The 22916-nt window shown below is 43.3% G+C and overlaps 1 protein-coding gene across 4 annotated transcripts in view; it reads right to left on the reverse strand.

The window, feature by feature from the left end:
• EPSTI1 (epithelial stromal interaction 1) overlaps window positions 1–22916 on the reverse strand; it is a 103137-nt gene that overhangs the window by 55302 nt on the left and 24919 nt on the right. For all 4 annotated transcript variants that reach the window (XM_084767963.1, XM_084767965.1, XM_084767964.1 and 1 more), the window contains exons 2-6: window positions 15291–15349; window positions 13267–13350; window positions 11897–11970; window positions 11002–11085; window positions 3733–3806 (exon numbers count right to left, since the gene is read on the reverse strand). In XM_084767963.1, coding sequence (XP_084624089.1) covers window positions 3733–3806; window positions 11002–11085; window positions 11897–11970; window positions 13267–13285 — 251 coding nt within the window. In that variant the 5' untranslated portion in view covers window positions 13286–13350; window positions 15291–15349. The remainder of the gene's footprint in view (window positions 1–3732; window positions 3807–11001; window positions 11086–11896; window positions 11971–13266; window positions 13351–15290; window positions 15350–22916) is intronic.

The following is a 22916-nucleotide window of genomic DNA, read 5'->3' on the forward strand; positions in this document are numbered from 1 at the left end:
GTGAAACATTTTTGAAATGTTTAGTGTGATGGCTCAGTGCCCATTGCAGAGACTGACATTCCGTTTCTCTTCTGTACAGCAGCTTCTTACTACTTTGATTTGGAAGAGCAGAGCACGTTGTACTTTTTAGATGACGTAAACACGTGCTCTCTTACAGTAAATTATCACTAGAAATTAATTACAAGTTTCAAATGTTTAAAACACAGCGAGTCCATACGCTTCCGGAAAAGTCTCCAAAGCATACTGCTTTATCTAATAACACAGCATGCAGATTGCCTGACCCTATTCTACCCTAACTATCATTGTTTCATATGTTCAAAACCCACATGCAGCTGGGCATGGTGGCGCACACCTTTAATCCCAGCACTCAGGGAGGCAGAGGCTGGCAGTTCTTGGTGAGTTCAAGGCCAGCTTGGTCTACATAGCAAGTCCCAGGACAGCCAGGGCTACATAGTGAGACCCTGTCACAAAAAAAAAAGCAAACAACAAAGAAAAACCACACCTAAATCCATCTCAAAAATTCATCAGAAAGACTCACAATTCTGAATTAATAATAATAATAATAATAATAATAATAACAATAACAACAACAACAAAGGTTTAAGAAAACATGATTATAAAAAAGACAACACTCCCAGAATGAATTATCATTAAAACTGAAATTATACTGGAGTCAGTGAATTATTAGACTAGAAAAGGAGAACATGAAGTTGGGAAGTGGGTAGCAAGATGGAGGCAAATCTGGAAAAACTTAAGGGGAGCAGTTGGAGTGAATTTGACCAAAATACATTATGTAAAATTCTCAGAAATGAATAACAATGGTTATAAAAAAAGAAAGGAAAAGAAACCTGGAAAAATTAAAATATTGATACACAATGTTACTCGGTGTTCTAAATAAGCTATATCACAACAATATCTCTCTGCTATGAAAAATGGAGTCTTATTCACTGTCTCTTCAGAGCCAGGCATTCTTTCGTACCACCAGCTAATAGGAAGGCAACACACACACACACCAAAAAAAAATTGCATTTGAATTTTTATAGGCAGTAAATATAGACTAAAAGTAATGGTGAAAACTACTATGTCGAGGTTAAAGGCCCATTTCTACCCTCTGCTTTCAGGTTCGAGAATCCTAGAACTAATTCTGGGTTGTGAAATTGGAGCCCTGTCCTCAGCCAGAGTGGAAAACTTAATGCATCATTAATCGGGTCTGCTCTCAGCCGCCAAGCGAAATAGTCACAGCCATTCGATTTTTAAGGGAAAGACAGTGCCGCAGAAGTGCGTTGTAGAGGTCCTTTCATAAAAACCATCCTGTGTGCTCCATCTGCGTGTGCAATCTGCTTGTGTGTTTTCAGCCAGCTTGCATGGGCAGATTAATGCGCACAATTAGAAAGCAACCTCATAGGCATTCAATAAACTGCCTTCATTACTACACTCAGGAGAGTGCCTTTGGTTGTCAATAAAAGCCTAGTTTTCTGCCTGTTAGCTAAATAATTGACAACACTAAAAATAATCAGAGGCAAATGAACGGAGTCAGGAACAAGGTGTGAAGAAAGAACACATTAAGATGCTCTAGGGTACCTAGGGTGGCCGACGTATCTCCCCGGCAGCCGGATCTACAGTCCGCTCCAGTCCTCGGCTGCCCTTCTCAACAGCGGAAACACATTGTTCCTGGTCTGCGCCTTGCATCACCCATCACAGCATGCCAAAACTGGCAAGGTTTGAAAGAACTGCATATTTGGTTTCTGTGTTGTGCCCCACTGCCTGACAGCTTCAAGGGAATCTCATTCGGGTGCCGGAGTAAGACGGTCTGGTTGGTTTGGTGACACCGTTGCACCGCTAGGATTCTAACAGCTTTGCTAGACTTTTTTCACCTACTCTAAGCTGGTTCTCAGAAAGTGTAATAAAGACTTTTCTATAGAGGGATCCACCTTTTCGGAGAAGTTCCTCTAATATTTTCGGCTATATAGTGGTCGTTCGTTTCATCAGCCATTGGTCCCTTAATTTCAAAAGTAATTCAAAGCACAATGTTCTTAAAAGAAATAACCTTTACACATCTATACTTTTTGTGTTTCTCAATAGGCTTTAAAAATCAATTTGAGATACTTCTCGTGGTTTTTTTTTTCCCCAACTTTCCTTTTTCCTGGCTTACGGGACTTTCATGATAAGCAGGAGAAAGAGCAGGAGTAAAATGTGCATGTAATTGAATTCAACTCCGCTGATCGTGTGAAGTGGCCGACAGCAAAGCCTTCTTTTCTTCTTTACAGAATAAGGGTGATTGATCTTTAGCATTTAGTAAAACACAAACTCAAGAAGCTAGGATACTTTGAAAAGACAGGAGGCTGGGTAGAACAGCCTCCAACCTTTGAAAACCCCAGGAATTTCTCCTCCCTCACCTCGCCTGTCTCAAACTTGCCTAAGGACGGACTCCTTCAACTCCCAGAGCCCTGACCTAATGCACAGGGTTGGGAACTCTTCTCTTCAGAACAGAGGCAGGCTGAGCCCAGTGCTCCAGGAACACTAGAGGGCGCTAGACTTAGGGAGGAAGCACACTCCGAACCAGCTCAGCACTGGAGTGGGCTGAGGGGACAGCAAGCACTTTGAAGGTGGAAGTCTAGTCACTAGTTCTGGTGGGAGCAGAAATCTACCTTACTGATTCTGCCAAATAAAATTGCACGATTCCATCTCGCGGGAACTCCTGTAAGAAATAGCACCCGAGTCCTCAGAAGACCCAGGCACTTTTAAGCCATTTAGAAATTCCCATTAATCCTTAGCCTTGGCCCACTGGACAGACGCGATCGTCCTTATTCTTCAGACAAAGTTCAAATCAACAAAATACTCACGTTCAAAGGGAGGGGTGCCACGGTTTGCTCAAGATCAGAGCTGGGCAATGGGGCTGAGATATGGAGGTTCCAGTCTGCTTAGCTCTAACTCTACATTGAGAATGACGCCGTAAAGTATAAAGTACTTTGCTTTTGTCTTCTTATAATCGTGGTTCAGGTAACCCAGCTACCAAAAGTTAAGACTGGAGTTTCTCTCTGAACCAGCGGTTCTCAGCCTTCCTAACGCTGCAACTCGATAGATAATACAGTTCCTCATGTTGTGGTGACGTCCCAAGCATAAAACTATTTTCATGGCTACTTCATCACTGCGATTTTGCTGCTATTACAAATCGGCAAGTAAACATGCAGGGTATCTGATCTGCGAGGCTACCACGGAGGAGATTTTCTGCATTATCAAAGTATAATATTAGCATCTTAAGTATTATATAATTCAGGAATCATACTAGAAAAATTACCTTGGCTTTTATAACCACCGATTTGGAGTGTCAAAAATAACTAATAAATGATACCACAATTCTTGGCTAGGAAAAATACTATGGTAGAAGAGGCCACAGTCCACTAGATAACTCCTATTTCACCTCAAACACCACCCTCCTTACAGCACTACTCTACAGACAAGCACAGTTAGAAGCACCCTGGGATCCAATTTACTTATAGGGACAAGGGCCTCACATTTAGCTGGACCATTGCTCAGCAGCTGACCACGGGAGAACACATTGATGAGTGTGAGTGTCTCAAGCTCAGATTCCCAGAGACGTGGAACTCGGGTACATGGCCAATATAGTGCTAAGAATCCAACCCCCAAGGCTTGAAAAGTCGCCATTCCCCAGAGCCGGAAATCTGAACAGTAAGCCTATAAGGAAACAAAGTCCTGAGGATACAAACTTACGACTGATGATGCTCTCTAAATGTGTCTCTTCTGATGTTTTCTTGAAGTTTCTTTTTCTCCTCTAGCTTCTTACTCTGAAATTGAAAATATCAAAACGTGAGCTGTTACAGAAGCTTTAGGTTGCATCACGATGTCTAAGTTCACCCAAATCCCCAATCATTGTGCCCTAGTGGCCCCAGAGGTCCCAAGATGGTCTCCCCTCTCCTAAGCCACAAGTTCGATCCTGAAGGCCCCATGAGCATCCCAAACTTCCCCTCTTGCTACCTGACTGACTAAATTACAGAATCAAAATTTCACATTTTTATTTCAGCTCAAATGATAGCAACATCCATCTTTAAGCAACTGAGTTTGTGAGATGTTCTGATGCAAACAATGAATTTCCATACCAAGCATGTTAAATTAAAACTAACAATGCAGTCTGTACTAAGCACGGGTGTGTGTGTGTGTGTTTGTGTGTGTGTCACACGTGCTACCAAAATATTCAGGAAACAGCTTTCAATAGCCCAACTCAACTCCCTTCTGACTTAGGCACTTAGAGCTGTTGAGAAACTGAGCGGCATATTTCTACTTAAGCCATCTACTTGAGTAGAAGGGCGCTCTCTTTTTAATTAGTTGTCTCGAGAGTCAGAGATGTGACTTCATTTTTTATATCACTGTCATCATGGCTCTGGAACATTTTAACCTGATTTAAATAACCAAAACCATGTGCTTTTTGCTTGCTGTGACAGTACTGTCATTTTTTAACATGCCTAAAACATAGACAAAAAGAAATTTTAATAAGGGGTAGAAGCAACATCTGTGACACAGGAGAAAGGTGAAGTTATAAAGGGGCCCAAAGGAGAGCCAGAAAACAGCTGGGTTGAAGAACAAGAAGAAGAAGAAGAAGAAGAAGAAGAAGAAGAAGAAGAAGAAGAAGGAGAAGGAGAAGGAGAAGGAGAAGGAGAAGGAGAAGGAGAAGGAGAAGGAGAAGGAGAAGAAGAAGAAGAAGAAGAAGAAGAACAAGAAGAAGAAGAAGAAGAAGAAGAAGAAGAAGAAGATTTGCTCAAAGAAGATCTGTGAAAGAAAATAGTAAGACCCATCACTTTTAAATTCGAATGTGAGTCTTGCTCCTCCATAATTCAAGGATGGGAGGCTTTCCCATTTTGACAGGCAAAAGAGATGTTTTCCACGCTCACAACAACAGCAAAAACCTTATAGTAAATAGTCTAGGTTCCAGGAAATCAATTATACAGCTAGTAATTCGCTGTTAATGAACAGGATTCTAGAAAGGAAACGAAAGGAGAACTCAACACCAAATAACTTATAATCTACACAGAGTCCGGAAGAGTGAGCCCAAACATGCGGAGCTGTGATGGTCTCTCCACCTTCCCTGGGGTGGAAGATTGCAAGCCAGCAGAATGTAAACAGAACGTATCGATTAAACCAAGGTCAGGAATCTCCTCAGAGAGCAGGGGGAAGGTCACACAGGCATCTAGAAACATGAGCCAGTTTCCTTCACTGAGGTCAGAAATTGGGAAAAGCACTTTTAGTCTTCTCACTCGTAGATTGCAACGCATAACACAGCACAGTAGCTAAATTCACCTAGTGAAGGTCTCTTAGTCCCTCAGCCAAAGCCAGTGAACAAGTATTTTGTAAAATGGAGGGATGTTTGAGGATTTGTATCCAATGTCTACAAATATGGGCACAGATGTTTTTCATTCATTGATTCATTCATTCATTGATTCATTCATTCATTCATTTACTTTACATCCCTATTGGAGCTTCTCTTCCCTCCTCTCCTCCCAGTCTCTCCTCCTCTATGTCCCCTCCCTTTCTCTTCAGAGATGGGGAGACCTCCCATGGATATCAATCCACCTTGGCATATCAAGTCGTGTAGGACTGGGTGTGTCTTCTTCCACTAAAGTTAGGCGAGGCACGGATTTTTATATCAGTCCAAATACTTATATTTAGTCAGATTGCCCAAACATACTCGCACAGAGGCTGAAGGAAACTCAGCCAGGACACTACCACTGGCTGAGCTAAGGGACCTGAGTAACATCACTGAGTCATGTGTATTCAACAGACATTTATCCGATGCCCGATTATATAAATGTATTATATTGTATATTATTATTATTATTATTATTATTATTATTATTATTATTATATATTTATTATATGAACACAGAAGTACTTTCCTGTAAAAGACATAGACAAGAAAGTAATGAAGAAATGGTGTTAAATCTACCAATGGAGAGACGTTCACAAGTGAAATAACAATTTCAGAAGGAGATCCATAGAAATCTAGGAGGGTAAGATTTGAAGTGTGGAGGTTTTAGAGACTTTTTTTTTTCATTTGCTGGTTTGATTTAGTTTGTTGCTGTTTTGAGGTTTCAACTTTTTCTTTCACTCACTATAGATTTCTGAGCCCCATAAACCACTCCACTTGCAAGAACTGTGAGTATTATCACAGTATAAAAGCGAAAACGCAGAAATTAAATAGTAATTTGGGTGAGGAAAGGTGACACAAGAGGGCTCGTAGCAGGTACTGTGCAAACGCAGATGTTTGTGGGCTTTAAATGGGCTTAAAATTAGCCCAGAAATCATGCGTCTCACTCTAATCTTCATTCTTCAGCCAATTCCCCCTCCCCCGCCACACAACAGGGCTTCTCTGTGTAGCCTTGCCTGACCTGGACTCACTTTGTAGACCAGGCTGGCCTCGAACTCACAGCGATCCGCCTGCCTCTGCTTCCTGAGTGCTGGGATTACAGGCATGTGCCACCATGCCCGGCCTTCAGCCATCTTTATTAACTCCACCTTTCCTCTAGCCTCCCTCTGCTTTTCAGCTCGCCTGCACTCCTAGTCTCTCTGCTTTGGAGAGGTTGGGGTTCAGACTTTCGTCCTCCTCCCTTGGCCTCCAAGTGCTACCTGGTATCAACTTTTCTGAGGGGAGCCGCTTAGGCTTTTTCAGAAGTGTGTGAGACTTAGAGGTGTGGCCCTGGGTATTTATTAGGAACATTTTAAATCCATAACGTACACAGCTGTGATTTACGATAGCACAAAACCTTAACAGGCAGACTCTAGCTGATTTAAAACACATCCATAAGAAAACACCATTAGTCTGGCAGAAACCCACTCTTGCCCCTCCACCTTTCCTGCCCCCCCCCAAAAAAAAAGAAAAAAAGAAAAAGGGAAAACACCATTATTTGTTTATTGTGCTTAGACATTTGCACATGCGTCCTTTAGTTCTCCTTGTTATAGTACCCATTTTATAATTAAGGCAAATGGATCCCGGGGAAGCTAACAGCCTATACTTTTTAACGCCTGTGTTCCCACACCTTGTGATGAACTAATGAAAGCCCACTGCACTTCAGCACCCAAGGATTTAGGTCTATACCAATGCCACCTCAGAGAAGTACGGGGTGTAAGAGCCATATTTCCTGGAAACCTGGTGGGACTTCAGAGTTTACAGAATTTGAAATACTTCCCAGTTCATATGATGCTTGAATAATTTCATGAAAGTTGATTTTTGTCCTTAAAGCCATTAGTCCTCGCTGCTACTTGCCTTACAGAACTAGAAAGCAACAAGTATGATGCCCTAAAAATATGTATGTGAATGCATTTGCATCTAATATACATAATTTATATTCTACTGGCTTGTTTCTGCAACACTGAACAGCATTTAAATGAACTATGTTTCCAGGGGTCTATAAAAACACAATGACTTCACTTGCTGCTAGCAACTCTGGTAGCCACAGCTTAAGGAACAAGAAAAGGCCTGAGATGCCACTTGAATCTCTAGCTGTTTTGAACACTTTCCAAAGTTATGGTGATACGAGGACATTGGGAAAAATCAGGAGAGACATAGCATTGTAAACAATTTCAAACATAAACAGGCAGCAGGGTAAGATGAATTCAAGGGGGTAGGGCAGGCCTTCACCACAGAGGTGGAAGGTTTTCATTTTCCAGGTTTGTGAGTGCTGCAGAAATGTGGAAAAATCAAATGATTATTTCATCCATATGATTATGAGTAGAATATGATGGACGTTTATTCTCAGAACATTCAATTTGGCTGACAAGCTTATTATAGTGACCTATGAAAACCTATTACCGTAATTTAGATATGAAGTAGACCTTCAAAGACTGATATATGGAAAAGCTTGGTCCCCACGGCAAGCAGTGGTCACTGTTGGGGCTTTGAGGAAGTTACTGGCCCATGCAGGCTCTGATTTAACACATACATCAATCCACTGATGGATTAACGGGCAATAAGAAAGACATCTTGAGGGTATCCCGGGGATTGGCCAGACTCCTGGGTGGCAGTAGCTGCTTGGCTCTGCATTGGCTCAGACTTCCCGGGCAGTATCCATCTGCCGGGGGAGGAGGGCGGAGTTTTGCGGGCTGGTGTCCATGCATGCATTTGCTGTGCATTTTTAAGACTAAGTGCTCCATAAGCATAGTCATTATCACTTCTCCCAGCCATTATCACACTGGCAATGTGGAATATGTCACTTCTAGATAGCTAATATCTACTTTTCCGTCTGACACAAGCTATTAAATGGGCCTACGCAGCAGCCATGAACAGCCTCGGATGCATAGTCAACAGAAAGGGCTGGGCCTGGTGAGAGTGACAGCCAATCAGCCAAATAAATCAAAGTCCCATATAAATTAATGCTCCACAAATTTCCACGTGCACAGGAAGCAACTTAAGGAGCTTAGCAGTCTGCAGTCTGCAGTGGGCCCAAGACAGACAGCTCAAGAGAGCCTGCACATGAGCAAACTCCAGACAATGCCAATTCTGTCCTTTCCCTTTTAGTGGGAAAGGCTAGAGAGCTGATCCTTCTCGATCACACTCAAATTTATATCATAACTATCACTTTGGAAAAGCTAACCCAACTAATGTTTCAGTGTCTAAAGACCGCTGTGGCCCTATAGCTGTGCTACGGCCTGGAGAGCGCAACTTTCACCGAGTGTTAAAGAACAGAATTGCACCCACACATTCAGAGCATGAAGAAATGAACTGTAAACAATACACAAGCCGGCCAATTATAGGCACTAAATGATACCAAACAGACTGAGATGTGAGTCTGCAACAACAACAACAACAACATTCGTCAGGTTCTCTTGGCCTTTAAGCCAGTTCCTGGTGGTGTTTTCCTTGGTCCCACTTGACCGGCAGGCAGACTATGTATGATGTGCTCCTCCTGCTACAAACCACAGACCAAAGCTCCAACTTTTCAAGTGGGAGAGGGGAAGAGAAAGAGACGAAGAACAAAAGTGTGGTAAAGAGAGAAGTGGACTTGAAAGAAGCAGAGAAGAGATGGTTTCCATAAAAATCTTTTGTGTAGTGGATAGCCAACTGGTAGTGGATTGCTGGACCAAAATTTGTAAATAAATTACCTACCCTTTTTATATACTTCCAGCATCTTGTTACAGTTTGTACGTGCAAATCCAGGCTCACCATCACCACCTGCATCACTATGGCAACAAGTTGCTCTCGGATGTGGGAGATGGTACTTGCAGGGTTGTTTCAGGGAAAGAGTTCTGAGAAAGTTGGGAGCCTGCCCAAGGTCGGGCAACCATGACAGATACTTTCCAAGAGAGCTTAGTCTGTTCCCAGGCAAGAAGAGAATTCCTACAGGAAGGAGGAGACCTGTATTCCCTCCCCATGTCCTGTAAACTTCCAGCTTCCTTAGTACCAACTGCCAAACACATCTATTATGGTCAATGTGGTGGTGCAGGTCCTTAATTCTAGCATGCCAGAGGCAGAGGCAGTTAATGTCTGTGTGGTCTAGGCTAGGCAGGGCTACATAGTGAGACCTTGTCTGAAAATAAACAAATAAATCTGTTCTTTAAAATAGGGTTTAAACTTTTGAACACCTACTTAATCTTTACAAGAAAACAGGAAGGGAGAAGGAGAAAGAGGAAGAAGAAAATAGAATAGAAAGGAGAGGGGGGGAAAGGAAGGGGAGGAGGGGGAAGAGAAAGGAGGAGGGAGAGAGAAGAGAGAGACAGAGAGGGGAAGAGGGGGGAGGGAGAGGAGACAGAAACAGAAAGAGGGAGGGAGGAGTTTACTGCCTATTTCTCCTTGGCTGGTGCCTTAGTTTGAGGAGGACCCCAGGACCCAGATCTGCCTGTCATAAAGTTCTTCTTGTAGGTTTCCTTCGAACCCCTACCAAGACCTAGCCGACGAACAGGATATTCTCCACCGTTGAGTGGAGAGTGAGATCTGACTCTCACACGAACTCTGGTGCCCCTTTTCTGACCACGTCCCCTGGATGGGGAGGCCTGGCGGCACTCAGAGGAAGGATAGCAAGTTACCAAGAAGAGACTCGATATTCTAAGAGCATATATAGGGGGAGGAGGTCTCCCTCAATCACAGACATAGGGGAGGGGAGAAGGGGGGAGGTGGGAGGGAGGGAAGAATGGGAGGAAAGAGGGGAAGGGCTAACAATCAAGATGTAATATGAACAAATTAATAAAAAAATTAAAAGTACAACCATAAAAAAAAAAAAAAAGAGGGAGGGAGGAAGGGAGGGTTCAGGGACAGGAGTTCTGTTTCTAAGAGGCATCTGCAATAGGTGCTCAGAACAAGGAGTCAATGCCTTGCTCTCACACCTCCAATGCTAAGCCTTACTTCCTGTTAGGGTGTTGTGGACGGGGAGAGGCTAACCATCTCCATATTATTTGCTGTTCTTTAGCAAATGAGCCTTTGTAAGAGATTTTCCCCCAAGCTCTGGATGCTACATCAAAACTAAAGCATGGCTCTCAGGTTAGAAAAGCCTGGCATCACTGATACAAAACACACACACACACACACACACACACACACACACACACACACACACACACACACAAAAACAAAACAAAAAACAGACAAACAAACAAATAACAAAAAAAGGCCGTTGCATGTTCTTTCTCTCAGTGGTAAGAGAGCTGTGTTCACCTTCACCACAGGCATCCTGGGAAATACTCTCTTTGGATACAAATATGGGGGTGGCATGATGCCTGCCACTGTTCCTTGTTGCTCTGCCTTGTGGCCATCCACACTGCCAAGGGGTGAGACCGTTGGTGCGGTGACTGGGTAACCAAGCTCTGAAACCAGTATGTGGGAAAACGAAACCCTGTCATTCTAATTATGCCTGTGGACCATTGGGCACTGTATCTCCCCTCTCTCTGTCACTTCCTTGTTTGCACAATTGGATAATAGCCACCCTATCAGGTTACAGCGAGGAGGGCCTGGCAATGGCCCTCAGTAAACAGCAGCTAACCTCCCCTCTGCCCTCTTACCTTCTCTCTCTGGATTGCCTTTAGTTTTTGGAGCTCGGCTTCCTCAGCTTCCTTCCTTATTCGAATAGATTCGTCTCTTTTTAGCTAAATTGTATAGAGATTACAGAGGGAAAAAAAGAGTTACCATTTGTCAGTCTGAACCTCTGGAACACAGAATTATGATGAAAGGCAAATTACAGTAGTGTTTGTGTTATACCTCACCGTGATTATAGGTTGTTACTTAAGCCACTTAGAGGATGGCCAGACTGCATTTCCTACCTGAGAGTCCTTAAGAGCTTCTTCATGGGTATCTATCTATCTATCTATCTATCTATCTATCTATCTATCTATCTATCTACCTATCTGTCTGTCTTTCTGTCTGTCTACTATCTACCTATCTTCATATTGCTCACTTTCTTGCTCTATCTTTCTCTCTCTCTCTCTCTCTCTCTCTCGTGTGTGTGTGTGTGTGTGTGTGTGTGTGTGTGTGTGTGTGTGTGTGTGTGTCCATCCATGCACACAGGAGGAAAAAGTAGATAGTATTCCTCATTATAAAACTCATAGTATTTATTGTTAAAGCTACTGGTTACCTTAAATCATTTTTGTATTTTATGACTATCTTGGAATAAACAAAACCATATTCTGGGAACGAAAACACAGTAATCTTAAACTATAATTAATAAATAACTAATTTAAAGGGACACCTTTAATCAAAGGGCGTGATGCTTTGCATATGTGGCTTGGGTAAGAATTCTAGATGTTTTCCTCTTCCTGGAATTTTTCTATTTTGAGAATTACATTTTACAGTTGATTTGAAGGTTTTATATTTTGAGTCATGGTGTTATTTCATGGTTATGTGGAAATGTTGGTACTGAAATTCGTTGCCAAAATTAAACTAGAAGAAATGGATTCTGACCTTTTGCTGGTATTTCGATTGCATCTGTTGGAGCTGTTGTTTCTGCCTGACTTCAGATTCAGATTGGCTTCCCCCTAATAAAAATAATAAATGAATAAATAAACAAACAAACAAACAAACAAATAAATAAATAAGCCACAAAAGTTAAAATGGGAATATTAAACTGAAATGCCAGTTGTTACGTACTAATCAAGGCATAGTAAATCTGTAGTGTGAGTTTAACTTTTTCTTTCTTTCTTTCTTTTTTCTTTTCTTTTTTTTTTTTTTTTTTGAGTTTAACTTTTTCATACCTGGGGACATCAGAACACAGCTGGACACCTTCTCAAATTGGAAGCAAAAGAATCTCATGAAAGAAAACACAACTAAAGTCATCCTGGGGGTGACCGAGTCTGGCCAGCACCTAGGACTGGGCACTAATTACTAAAATGAGGCTGTCTCAAAAGACAAAGAGGAAAAAAAAATCCCTGTAATTTCTTACTTCACCTCAAAGTCATGGGAAAGACTGCTTGCGAGGACCCACTAAGGAGGTTTGGACCGTATTCCGCGAGTCTGGCTTATTCAGCAAAGGTGACACACATGGAGTGACAATTGGAGTGACAATTATAGCTCTATTTCTTTCACTCATTAAGAGACATCAAAATTAGCTCCCCCCCCCCTTATATCTCTATGACTATTGTGGCAATAGTTGGCTTCTTACTTAAGGTATCTTTGTATTAACTGGAATTGCGCCAAACCTTTACGGGCTAGGGCTGTGAAGAGGAAGCAGGAGCGCAAGCAAATGACTGCCTTGGGAGGCATCCCCACTAAAGGACTGAACCCCACACAGGAGGCCCAGACAGCCACCCATCCCACTGGCAGCACCTGCTCTGCCAACTCAACTGTCCCCCAGGCCTAGCCTGAAAACCCAAGTGACATCTATCTTTACACCCACAGCTGGGTCCCCAGCTCACTCTCACTTTGCTCTCTGAGTCTACTCTCCCCCTTCGTTTCCATCACATTAGCATCTAACAGCCATGATAAATATGCTGTGATGGCTTTTCCTCACATCCTGCCTAGTGCTGGGACGGGGCATATGCAACGCCCCAGGTAAGCTTTCTTCAGAGCTGATCATCTAAGAGGCTCTAAATTATTTGCCAATTAAGCCATCACTTTATTCCCACACAACTGTGGCAGATGCATTTTCTTCTTACAGAAAACTGGAAACAGCCATCTACCTGCACATTTGAATGTTTCCTGTCAGATGAATTCCATCTCCAGCAGTACTACCACAGAACAAGCCTTCCTGTATGAAGGGAGGCAAACCTAGCAGGTTTGGGCAGGATCTGCGAGCTAGGGAGCGACCCACCCTGCCTTTCACCTCTGCCACTCACCCAGCCTTTGCGGTGCCATGTGGACTGGTTTTGCCCGGTTCTGCTGTTTCCACCTCTCCAGGTCTGCCAGTTCTTGCTCAGCAACTGAACAGGTGAGAAATAGCAAGTCATCAATTGTTAGCATTTGGGGAGTAGGGGAGAAGCCTGGGCATTCCAATTATCAAAACACCAAGCAAGCATGACACCTTAGTGGCGCATGCCTTTCATCCCAGCACTCCGGGAGGCAGAGGCCGGCAGGTCTCTGTGAGTTCCAAGCCCAGTCTGGTCTATAAAGTGAGTCCAGGACAGCCAAGGCTACACAGAGAGACCCTAGATACCTATATAAGAAATATAACTATAGCTATAAGACGTGGTCCCTAAGCTCTGGGTTATTATCTAGAAAAAAAATGATCATACTGATAAAACCATAGACGGTAGATTGACACAGAAGGATTAGAATACAGAGGCAAAAAGAAAGAAAAGAACAGAGAAAAAGAAAGGAAGGGAGGAAGGAAGGAAGGAAGGAAGAACCAAAACACCAAGCCAATAGCAGCTAATGAGTTTCCAGAATGAGAGGACAAGATATCCAGGAAAAGATGCTACCTTCCAGCCCCACCCCCTGGAGTAAGGCTGCATCCACCCCATGGCAGCTACTAAGTGTCTTCACAGGAGGTACACATTTGAACAACAGCTAAAATCCTACTAACAACACAGAAATATCGTTTTCTTCCAACACCGGCATTCTTAAAGACTCATGAATTATTTCTAAAGGGTTTTCTATAGCAAATGTGTACAAAAACTAGAATATTCATATGTCAATAAGATTCAGGTAAATATACATCCAGGAAGAATTCTGATGCCTATCTTTGCTTTATTTTTTCATGTTTCCCAAGCTGGCTGCAACTCTGAGGACGGACGCTCTGCCCTGTGTGTTAGCACCCCTGCCCTGGGTCTTGGTATTCTAAGTTGCCCAAATAGTTAGTGCTTGAGACAGCAGGGGGCGCCCGGCAGACTTAGTACTATTGCTACAGCGTATAACGTAATCTCCAAGTTAGACTGAATTGTCCCAAAAGACCATTAATAAAAAATCTTCAAATTGTAAAAGAAAAATTCTGAAACACCTCAAAACCAAGATGAGGTCTGACTCTTAAATCCCTGTTAGGAATTTGAAGTCGAGGCCTGTAAGATGTCAGAACCTTGGGGTTCTTGGGTAAATGTCTACAGTGCCCATAGTCACGGTGGGTCACTGTGGTTTGCTGTCCTGACTCACTGGACCACCCAGGTTGGCCCTTGTCTAGTGTGGCCCCTTTAGATAACTACTTTCCTGGCAGTGCCATTATGCCCTCATTAGTCACTGAATTCCCTGTCAACAGTCTACTAAGGGAGAGGACAGCAAGCACAGCTAGACATGGACAGTCATATGATGTCCTTGTGAGCCATATGAAGTCTACCTCTCCTTGCAACAAAAATAATGCTATGACATGAGGAGGCAACATTTGTTATTTATTGTGCCTCAGCTAAATGCAGCAAAATATGAAGATGTGGTCCGTGCCCTCTGGGTTGTTATCTAGAAAAAAAAAATGATTATGCAGATAAAATCACAGAGGGTAGATTGACAGGATGAGAACAGAAAGGCAAAAAAAAAAAAGTCCATTAAGAGGGATGGAACGTATCAAAACATATAAATTCCCTCATGAACTTTTCTATATACAGTGTGTCCATTTCAAAGGTATTTATAGCACCATTAAAATATCACCACCAACTAGATATTTCAGGGACAAGATCCAAACAATAATAACAACAGGTGCGAAGTTGTTTAAACTCAAGAAAAATGCAAAACTTGCACTCACTAAAGCCATGAGTTCTGCTTCTAATGTAGAGAAACAAATTTAGAAGTGCTAACAATAGAATAATTTTACAAATTTTTTAAAGACTTTGGTGAGATCCCATGAGTCTCTCTCTATAAATCAGAAAATGAAAATGCTTTTTAAAAAGAATGATAAAACCAGAAGCATTCTGAGTGTTGAGTGAATGCCTGTGCGTACTTCTCTGGATCTTCTGCCTCCGGCTCTCCTTTGGCGCTATCAAGGTGTAAGGGTCCGCGCTGGAATGAAGAGGGAAACAGTGGTTAGCATCTCAACAAATCACTAAAGAATCTAAGACACCAGACCATCTCCTTCTAATGCCATCAGACAGGTATTGAAGAAGACAGCCTTTCTAAAGAGCTTGCGCTGTTCTCTGGTACCTTCCAATCTAGCTGAAAAAACAAACAAACAAACAAACAGATCAGCAGGATCAAGAAATATAAAGCAATGGGCAGCAGGGCGTCTAGTTGCAGCCAACCTCAATCACCACTGATTCCTACCTGGTGGACTGTCCTTGCAGGGCATCACTCCTCTAGGGGGCGCGTGTGAGTCAATCCCTATAAAATCGGGTTTTTTGTTTGTTTGTTTTTCCTCTTCTTTTAGACTCACCTTTGGAGAAACGCAAACACTGGAACATCTGGTGCAAGAGCCCAAGTCATTTGGCAGGTAGCCACATCCTCTTCGTGACCCATGTGACTAGCCCACTAGTCCCAAAAGCCTTGATTCCCCTAGTCTCCCGGTTCAGGGGCCCAGAGAAGCAGGGGCAGTTTGAACATAGGAATCAGAGAAGAAAGTCTCCCTCCTCACCTGACCCCCTCTCCCCCCTTCCACCCCATCGCCCCCACTCCGCTTTATCTTTTCTTTCTTCTTTAACAGGTGAGGTATAAACATGTAGGTATGTGCTTGCACACCAGTACACTTTGTGCACGCATGTGTGCGGACCCGAGGTTGACATCGGATGCCTTCTGTTTCTCATCACATTTTTTAAATGGATGTCTCGCTGAAGCTGGAGTTCTATTTTGACTAAACTGGCTACCAAGAGGGGCCCCCATCTCTGCTCCCTCCACACCCGCCCCTTGTAGCTCTGGGGTTAGAGACACACTCATCCATGCTGGACTTTATCCTTGGATGCTCGTAATCCAAAGTCAAGTTTTCATGCTCACACAGCAAACCATTTTGTCCACTAAGCCATCTCCCCAGATCTTTTTTTTTTTTTAAGCAAAAATATTCCACACAGAGACGCCAGGAATAGTGAGATATATAAAACACCGAGAACGTGGCATTCCTTGATATATACTCCAGACCTATGTATGGCACAGTGGCCTGGCACACAGTGGCTGCCTGAGGAAGTGTGGGCGGACTGAAATACAGTGTCGTAGATCCATCCCAGCTGTGAGTCTGTGCTCGACTGGCTCTTTTTGAGCGGAAGCATGTGGTCCCACCAGAGCACAGATACTTCGTAAAGCAAAAATATAGTACAGCAACAGACTGCAGCGTACATGTGGGTGTAGTTTGGGAGGAAATGCTGTGGATAAATGCAACTAGCTTGTAAATATATATTTAAAACAAAAACCCTAGACTCTCATAGAAGTCTCTCTTCCTCCTGGGATGTACAATTTCTAAGGGCAAATTAGCAAAGACGGAACCGTAGAGGCCAAAAGTGCTGATTAACCAAAGCCATTTTTCCTTATCTCATTATTTTCCTTGCTGCGCCGAGCCTCCAGCCAGCTTCATCCTGGACTTTAATTTTAGACTTGTAATGTGAGGTGTGCAACCACCTTTGCATGCAAATGGGGCTGCTGGGTGCCCAATTACCTAATGTGTATCAGCAGATGGAGCATGGGTAGCCTCGCATGCGTACAACGTTATGAATACAGAATTAGGAGACCGTCAGTAGAAGCTAATCCCTTATCTGTTACATAGTCTTTGATCACCCTGAGAAAGACTTTTTCACTCATCAATTGTCGATGCTTTATAGGAGCTGGGGGTGCTGCAATTCTGTGAGTGGTATCTGGAAAGCTCAACACGAGGCAACGGTGAGCCATTCCGCAGAGCCTTAAAGCTGAAACACGAGGCTTTGGATTTAAAGGCCAACTGTGAGACTGCGATGCCGTCCTCAGGACGTGGTGCGGCGTCTCGGCTGGGGAATCTGCCTGTGCTTGCACATCAGCAGCTCTTGACCTTTACAGTACATCAGAATCACCTGGAGGGCTTGTTGGCAGGCTTGTTAAAGGGCAGAGTTTCTGATTCAGTGGCTCTGGGGTGAGGCCCAGGAACACGCATTTTTTAAAAGCAAGTTTCGGGTTGATGTTAATCGTCATCGCCGTCTTGACCGGAGGCAAAAATCTCCTAGGAGAACCACCTCTGGACCAGTCCGCAGGGGCATTTGCCAGGAGGGTTAACTAAGGAGGGATGACTCACCCTGAATGTGGACGGAAAAAAAGGGGGGCAAGAGAAAGTATACAGCAGCATCTCCCTGTTTCCCAACTACAGGCTCATAGTGACCATCTGCCTCGGTTCCTCCTAGCAGCTCTTCCTCATTCAGTTTCATCTTGACCGGGACAGGAAAAGAGACGAACACAATGCTGCCCAAGGCACCACACTTGAAGAACGGCTGCTGTGATGGTTACATCTTCTGTGCTTCCAATATGGTTTGTCCCCGTCGAGACCCATGTTGGAGCTTGATCCCCACTGAATCGGTGTTGAGAGCGCATAGGGCCTTTAAGGGATGTTATTGGCCACGAGGACAGCGCTCCTACAATGGACTGATGGATTAGTGCCATTCTCACAGAGGTGGGTTGGACATCATAGGACTGGATTAGGTCAGGGAGAGTCTTGCTGTAACTCAGTGCGAGTCACCGGCTTCATCTCAGATGCATGCTCCCTATCCCTTCTATTTTACCACCTCCCACAGCCAAAAGCCTGTAGGTGCTAACACTGCGCTCTTGAGACTTTCTAGCCACCAAATTTGTGAACCAAATGAAGCTCTCTTCTTTAAAAAAACAAAAACAAAAACGAAAAAACGCATTGTCCTTCTAAGATATTTTATCATAGCAACATATAAGCACTAAGAAGCTGTCTTAGAGCATTTTGATGAAAAGATGACAAAGCTCATGCATGGTGGTGCACTCCTTTAATACCAGCACTTGAAAGGTAGAGGCAGAGCTGCCTCTCAAAAAAAGAAATTAAGCCATGTAGTAAAAATCACAGGATTAACTGGAAAACAAGGTTCAGACTCAGAAGGCTTTCAAGCTAGACCAATTAACTGTAGCTGATTTTTCAATTTCACCTAGGAAGCTTAGAATCTGACTATTTTTTTTTAACTTCTACCCCCCATCCCCTTTATGAACTGCTTAGCTCAGCACAGTAATGGTACTTTCATGCACACGTGTCATTATACTTTGTCCCAATTTATTTCCTCCTCCATTGCCCTCTCTCTTTCCAGCTCTTTCTCTTCCCTTTCCCAATCACCCACTCATTTCGCTTCCTCGTTACATGTTTCCTATTTCCCAACTTCCCTATTTCCCACTTCCCCTAAAATTTCTTCATCACCTCTCATGATCCCCTTTATATTCTCATGACCTAAAAAAACACACATATATAGACACATGTAAATATAGACTCTGCATATGAGAGAAAATGTGTGGCATTTGTCTTTCTGGCCCTGGCTTCTTTTGTTTGCTGCAATGATTTCTAGTTGAACTCCTTTTCCTGGAAATGTCATGATCCTCCATCATGGCCTCATAAACTTTTTGTTCTTTCATCTGTTGGTGAATAAAATCTGGCCCCATTTCCTGCGACATCAACCCCCCTTGAAATACTTCCAAACCCTATGAACACATCGCTGAGTACCTATTCCAGAGTTACTATGCTAGAGACTTTCAGGGCATGGAAGAGGGTGTCAAACAGATACCAACCACTTTTTCCACCGATCTCATACTTTAGTTGGGAACAAATTCAAGACACCAACATAACTCAATGATAGGAAGATCCAAACAAGTGCTGGGATGGGGTGATGTAAGTAGTCAGAGATGCAAGCAGGGAAGACACACAAAGAAGCCAGAACAGCAGAAAACTGCGGGGAAGAAGAGTGCCAAGGTGAAGACACGGCCAATGAGTATGCTAGAAATGTTTCACAGAGAATTTTCCGAGCCCATCATTAATATACAAACTATGAAAGAGATTTGGAGGGGGAAAGCTGTTTATAAAAGATTGTATTTTACAGCATCTAACCTGATTAAGTCCGATGAGAGTGCACGAGCATTTGTCAGTCACAGAAAATATAAGAATGCTTGGTCAGAGACAAGAGACTTACTATACATGCCACGGAAGACGGTGTGACCCAGGAGCGCTATTCGCATCTCTCTCTCTGGCTCCAGGTCTGAGGAACTGTCCTGGAACAGGGCTGGACACAGTCCCAGGATGCTGTGTGTAGGTGACAGTACCCATACACAGGGTAGAGGGGACAAAGAGGAAGGGGAAGCCCTGAAAGTAGAGGACTTTAGTCAAAAGCACTTTAGCCTAACCTTAACAGTGGGCCTAGGAATACACATTTGATGTCAGAGAATGTCTTAGCAATATTTTATTGGCTGAAAATGCCAAACCAAAAACATCTTAATATAAGAAAGCACTGCCAAGTGATTTGGTTTTTATCTCTCCTTTTTGCAGTAGGAAGAAGGGCTTAAGCGTAAGGCTATGCTTTTTATTTTTAATATTGTCTGGCAGAGTGCAAGGCCCTGAGAGATCAAAAATCTTCATCTCCTCCCTCTGAACTTTTTTTTTGACATAAATAGCGAGTATAATTTATTAATGTTCTCAACCAATTAGTTTCTACCCACAGCAGACCTTTGCCATTTTACTCCACGCTGTTTCTTTCAACCAGTGGACGCTGGAGCTGCGGATCTGACAAGCCTGAGCTACCTAGATTTAGCATTCTGGTCGTTTCCTAATGAAGCAACATGCAAGCTGGCGAAATAAATATATATTTTTGAAAATGAGCTTCCTTAATTATCTCATTGAAATTTAATGAAATACATGTTAGTGAGATTGCTTCCAATTTGCAACACACACACACTTCCATGAGACAGAGAGAAGGACATAGGCGACAGCAGTCCAAGAGAAAGACGTATCTTTTCTATAGCAGGTTTTAAAGGGGGAAGAAGGCTGGGGAGATGGCTCAAGCGAGTAGGGGGGCTGCACTGTAAGCAAGGGAGTGTGAGTTCATAGCCCCAGAATCTGCGTAAAAAGCCCAGAGAGGTAACCCCAGTGCCTGAAGAAGTGAAGACCGGAGGACACCTGGGGCTTGCTGGGCAGCCAGCCTAGCCAGTCCGTGAGCCACAGGTTCAGCTACAGACCCTTTCTCAAAGTGCAAAGCAGAGAAACAACTGAAGAAGATATGTCCACCCCTGGCCTCCACGCATGCGTGTGCACATACACATCCTCACTCACACACAAGCACATATACACATACTAGAGAAAATGCTTTGAGACAAAAGATGTGTAAGCCATGCTCACACTGTGAGAGCTCTAGGAGGGTTACAAAGGGTCTTCTCCCATGTACACTTTTGTGTCATTTTCATGACTAAGCACGCTGTGGGGAAAAAAAAACTGCTATGTGTGAGCTGTAAAATATATGTTGGCTAGCAAAGGTATTGCATGCATATGTCCCCTGGAGGGTACAAATTGTACCAGATAGGGCTTAAAATTCTAATTAAGACCAGCAGCATTGGTTTGATTGGGGGTGGGGAAAACTCCCAATCTGCTACTGGATAGCAGAAATTCAGAAACAGATAGATGAGTAAATTATAGACAGTTTCAAGCTGAACAGCAGACATGTGTAGTTTACTGTCCTAGCAAAACCTAACTGGAAGCTGTGCCAGTGAGTAGAAACTAGAAAGGCTAACTCAATATTAACTTGCAAAGGAGCCAGTCTTCAAAGCAAGACCGGAAGCCATGACATCATCCAGCGAACAGAGAAGGTGTGAAGCAAAGCCCTGACCACACAAGCAAGGAGGGACGCTACAAGAAACCATTCACCCAGTGCCAGGATGCTTTATGGGTACTTCCCTCAGCCCACTATCCTCCTTCCATTCTTCAGGGAATTGTGGTCCTGTTTTAATGTTTCATTTCTAGTCCACGCCTAAATCGATAAGCATGATCCTCCATCTCTGGCAGCCGCCATGGTTATCATCTGACCTGTAATATGTTTCCCCCATTAAACTCTGAAAACCTTGTCCTTGAGCTTCCTTCTGGGTCCCTTTCTAAGTTATTTTATTAATGAGACTAAGCGCACCCTGGTAATGAACCTCCATTTCCCTGGTGACTTTTTATAGTTCAAGAAAACCTTAATCTCAGATACAATTGGCAATGAGGAGAGTAGTTGGTGATGAACGGCACCAGATAGTTACCTGGGTGGCCATGTTGGTTTTGTTATACGGTCTTCAATGTGGAGATACGAAGCTTATTATTTTACATGTGTGTTTTTATTTTATGTGTGTGGGTGTTTTAATTGCACGTGTGTATGCCTGTGTGCCATGTAAGTGCTGTGCCCAAAAAAGACAAGAAGAGGGTATCAGATGAACTGCCATGTAGGTGCTAGGAACTGAGCCCAGGTTCCCTGGAAGGGCAGCCAGTGCTTTCAACCACCGAGCCATCTCTCTAGACCATGAAGCTTGTTATTTTTAACCAGCATGCCTCAAAGTTTTTGAGGCATTTAAGTTGTCAAAGTTCTTTTTCAAATAGTCCAAATTCCCAAGCCAAAAACAAAACAACAAAAACCTAAACAAGTAGGGCTGACTACATCACCCTTGACCTCATGGCTGCTATACTAGCCCTGACCCAACACTCCACACTCTGGTGTGGATGGGCTCACATGGGTTATTTCAGTAGTATTACCCATGACTTCTGCTGGAAGGGAGAAATAGAGCCCCCTGAGTAAAAAATAAGCAAGAGTTGCAGGGCCTTCTGTGTCTAGAATGACTTTGTGAACGTTAGAAAGAGACATATATGCGTGTGCATAAATGCATGGCCTAGGGTTGCCACATCTTGATATGGCCAGTTTACACAAATTAGAAAAAACACCTTACTAGAGGTTCATGGTTTGATACATATTTTATGCCTATATTACTAATTTAGCTGAGGTAATATGGGCAGTTAAAACACACAGCTACAGTGAGTGGTTGAGAGATGTTATATTGGTCCGCTTAAAAGCATATGCCATACATGCTAACCAGAGAGAGAGAGAGAGAGAGAGAGAGAGAGAGAGAGAGAGAGGAAAAATTTACCACCATACTTTGAGAGGCCAAAGACTGGGACCAATTGATAGGTAAACTTATAAAACGTATAAAATTGCTTTCTCTGGAAAAATTAGAAAAAAAAATTGTGTTTTCAGAACATGGGTATTAGGCCTGAGATTTTGATACAACTTTTACAAGCTAGTAAATTAGCACGTTTCCACTTCCTGGACCCTGCCAGAAGTCATGTGATTTCTGGTCAAAGACAAAAAAGCCTTCATTCTTCTCAGCACAACTCACAGCATGGCCAGTAGCTCCTTCACACCAGCAATGTCTGACCCTAGGCCCAGTGGGGACAGTGTGGTAAGTGCCAAACACCTGGTATGTTTGCCTTGCAGCTAAGAAACACTATACTGAGGTTTCTCTTGGCTTTATGAATCAGGGTCTCAGGATGATGCTCAGCCTGGCCCTGGCCTCTCAATCCTCCTCGAGGCTTCTCCAGAGCTTGGATCTCAGGTATGCACCACCACACCCTGCTAATCTACCATTACTACAGCAGGTGGTAAAACAATCT

Source organism: Acomys minous (genome assembly GCF_964271855.1).
Source record: "Acomys minous genome assembly, chromosome: 18".
NCBI classification, from domain to species: Eukaryota; Metazoa; Chordata; class Mammalia; order Rodentia; family Muridae; genus Acomys; species Acomys minous.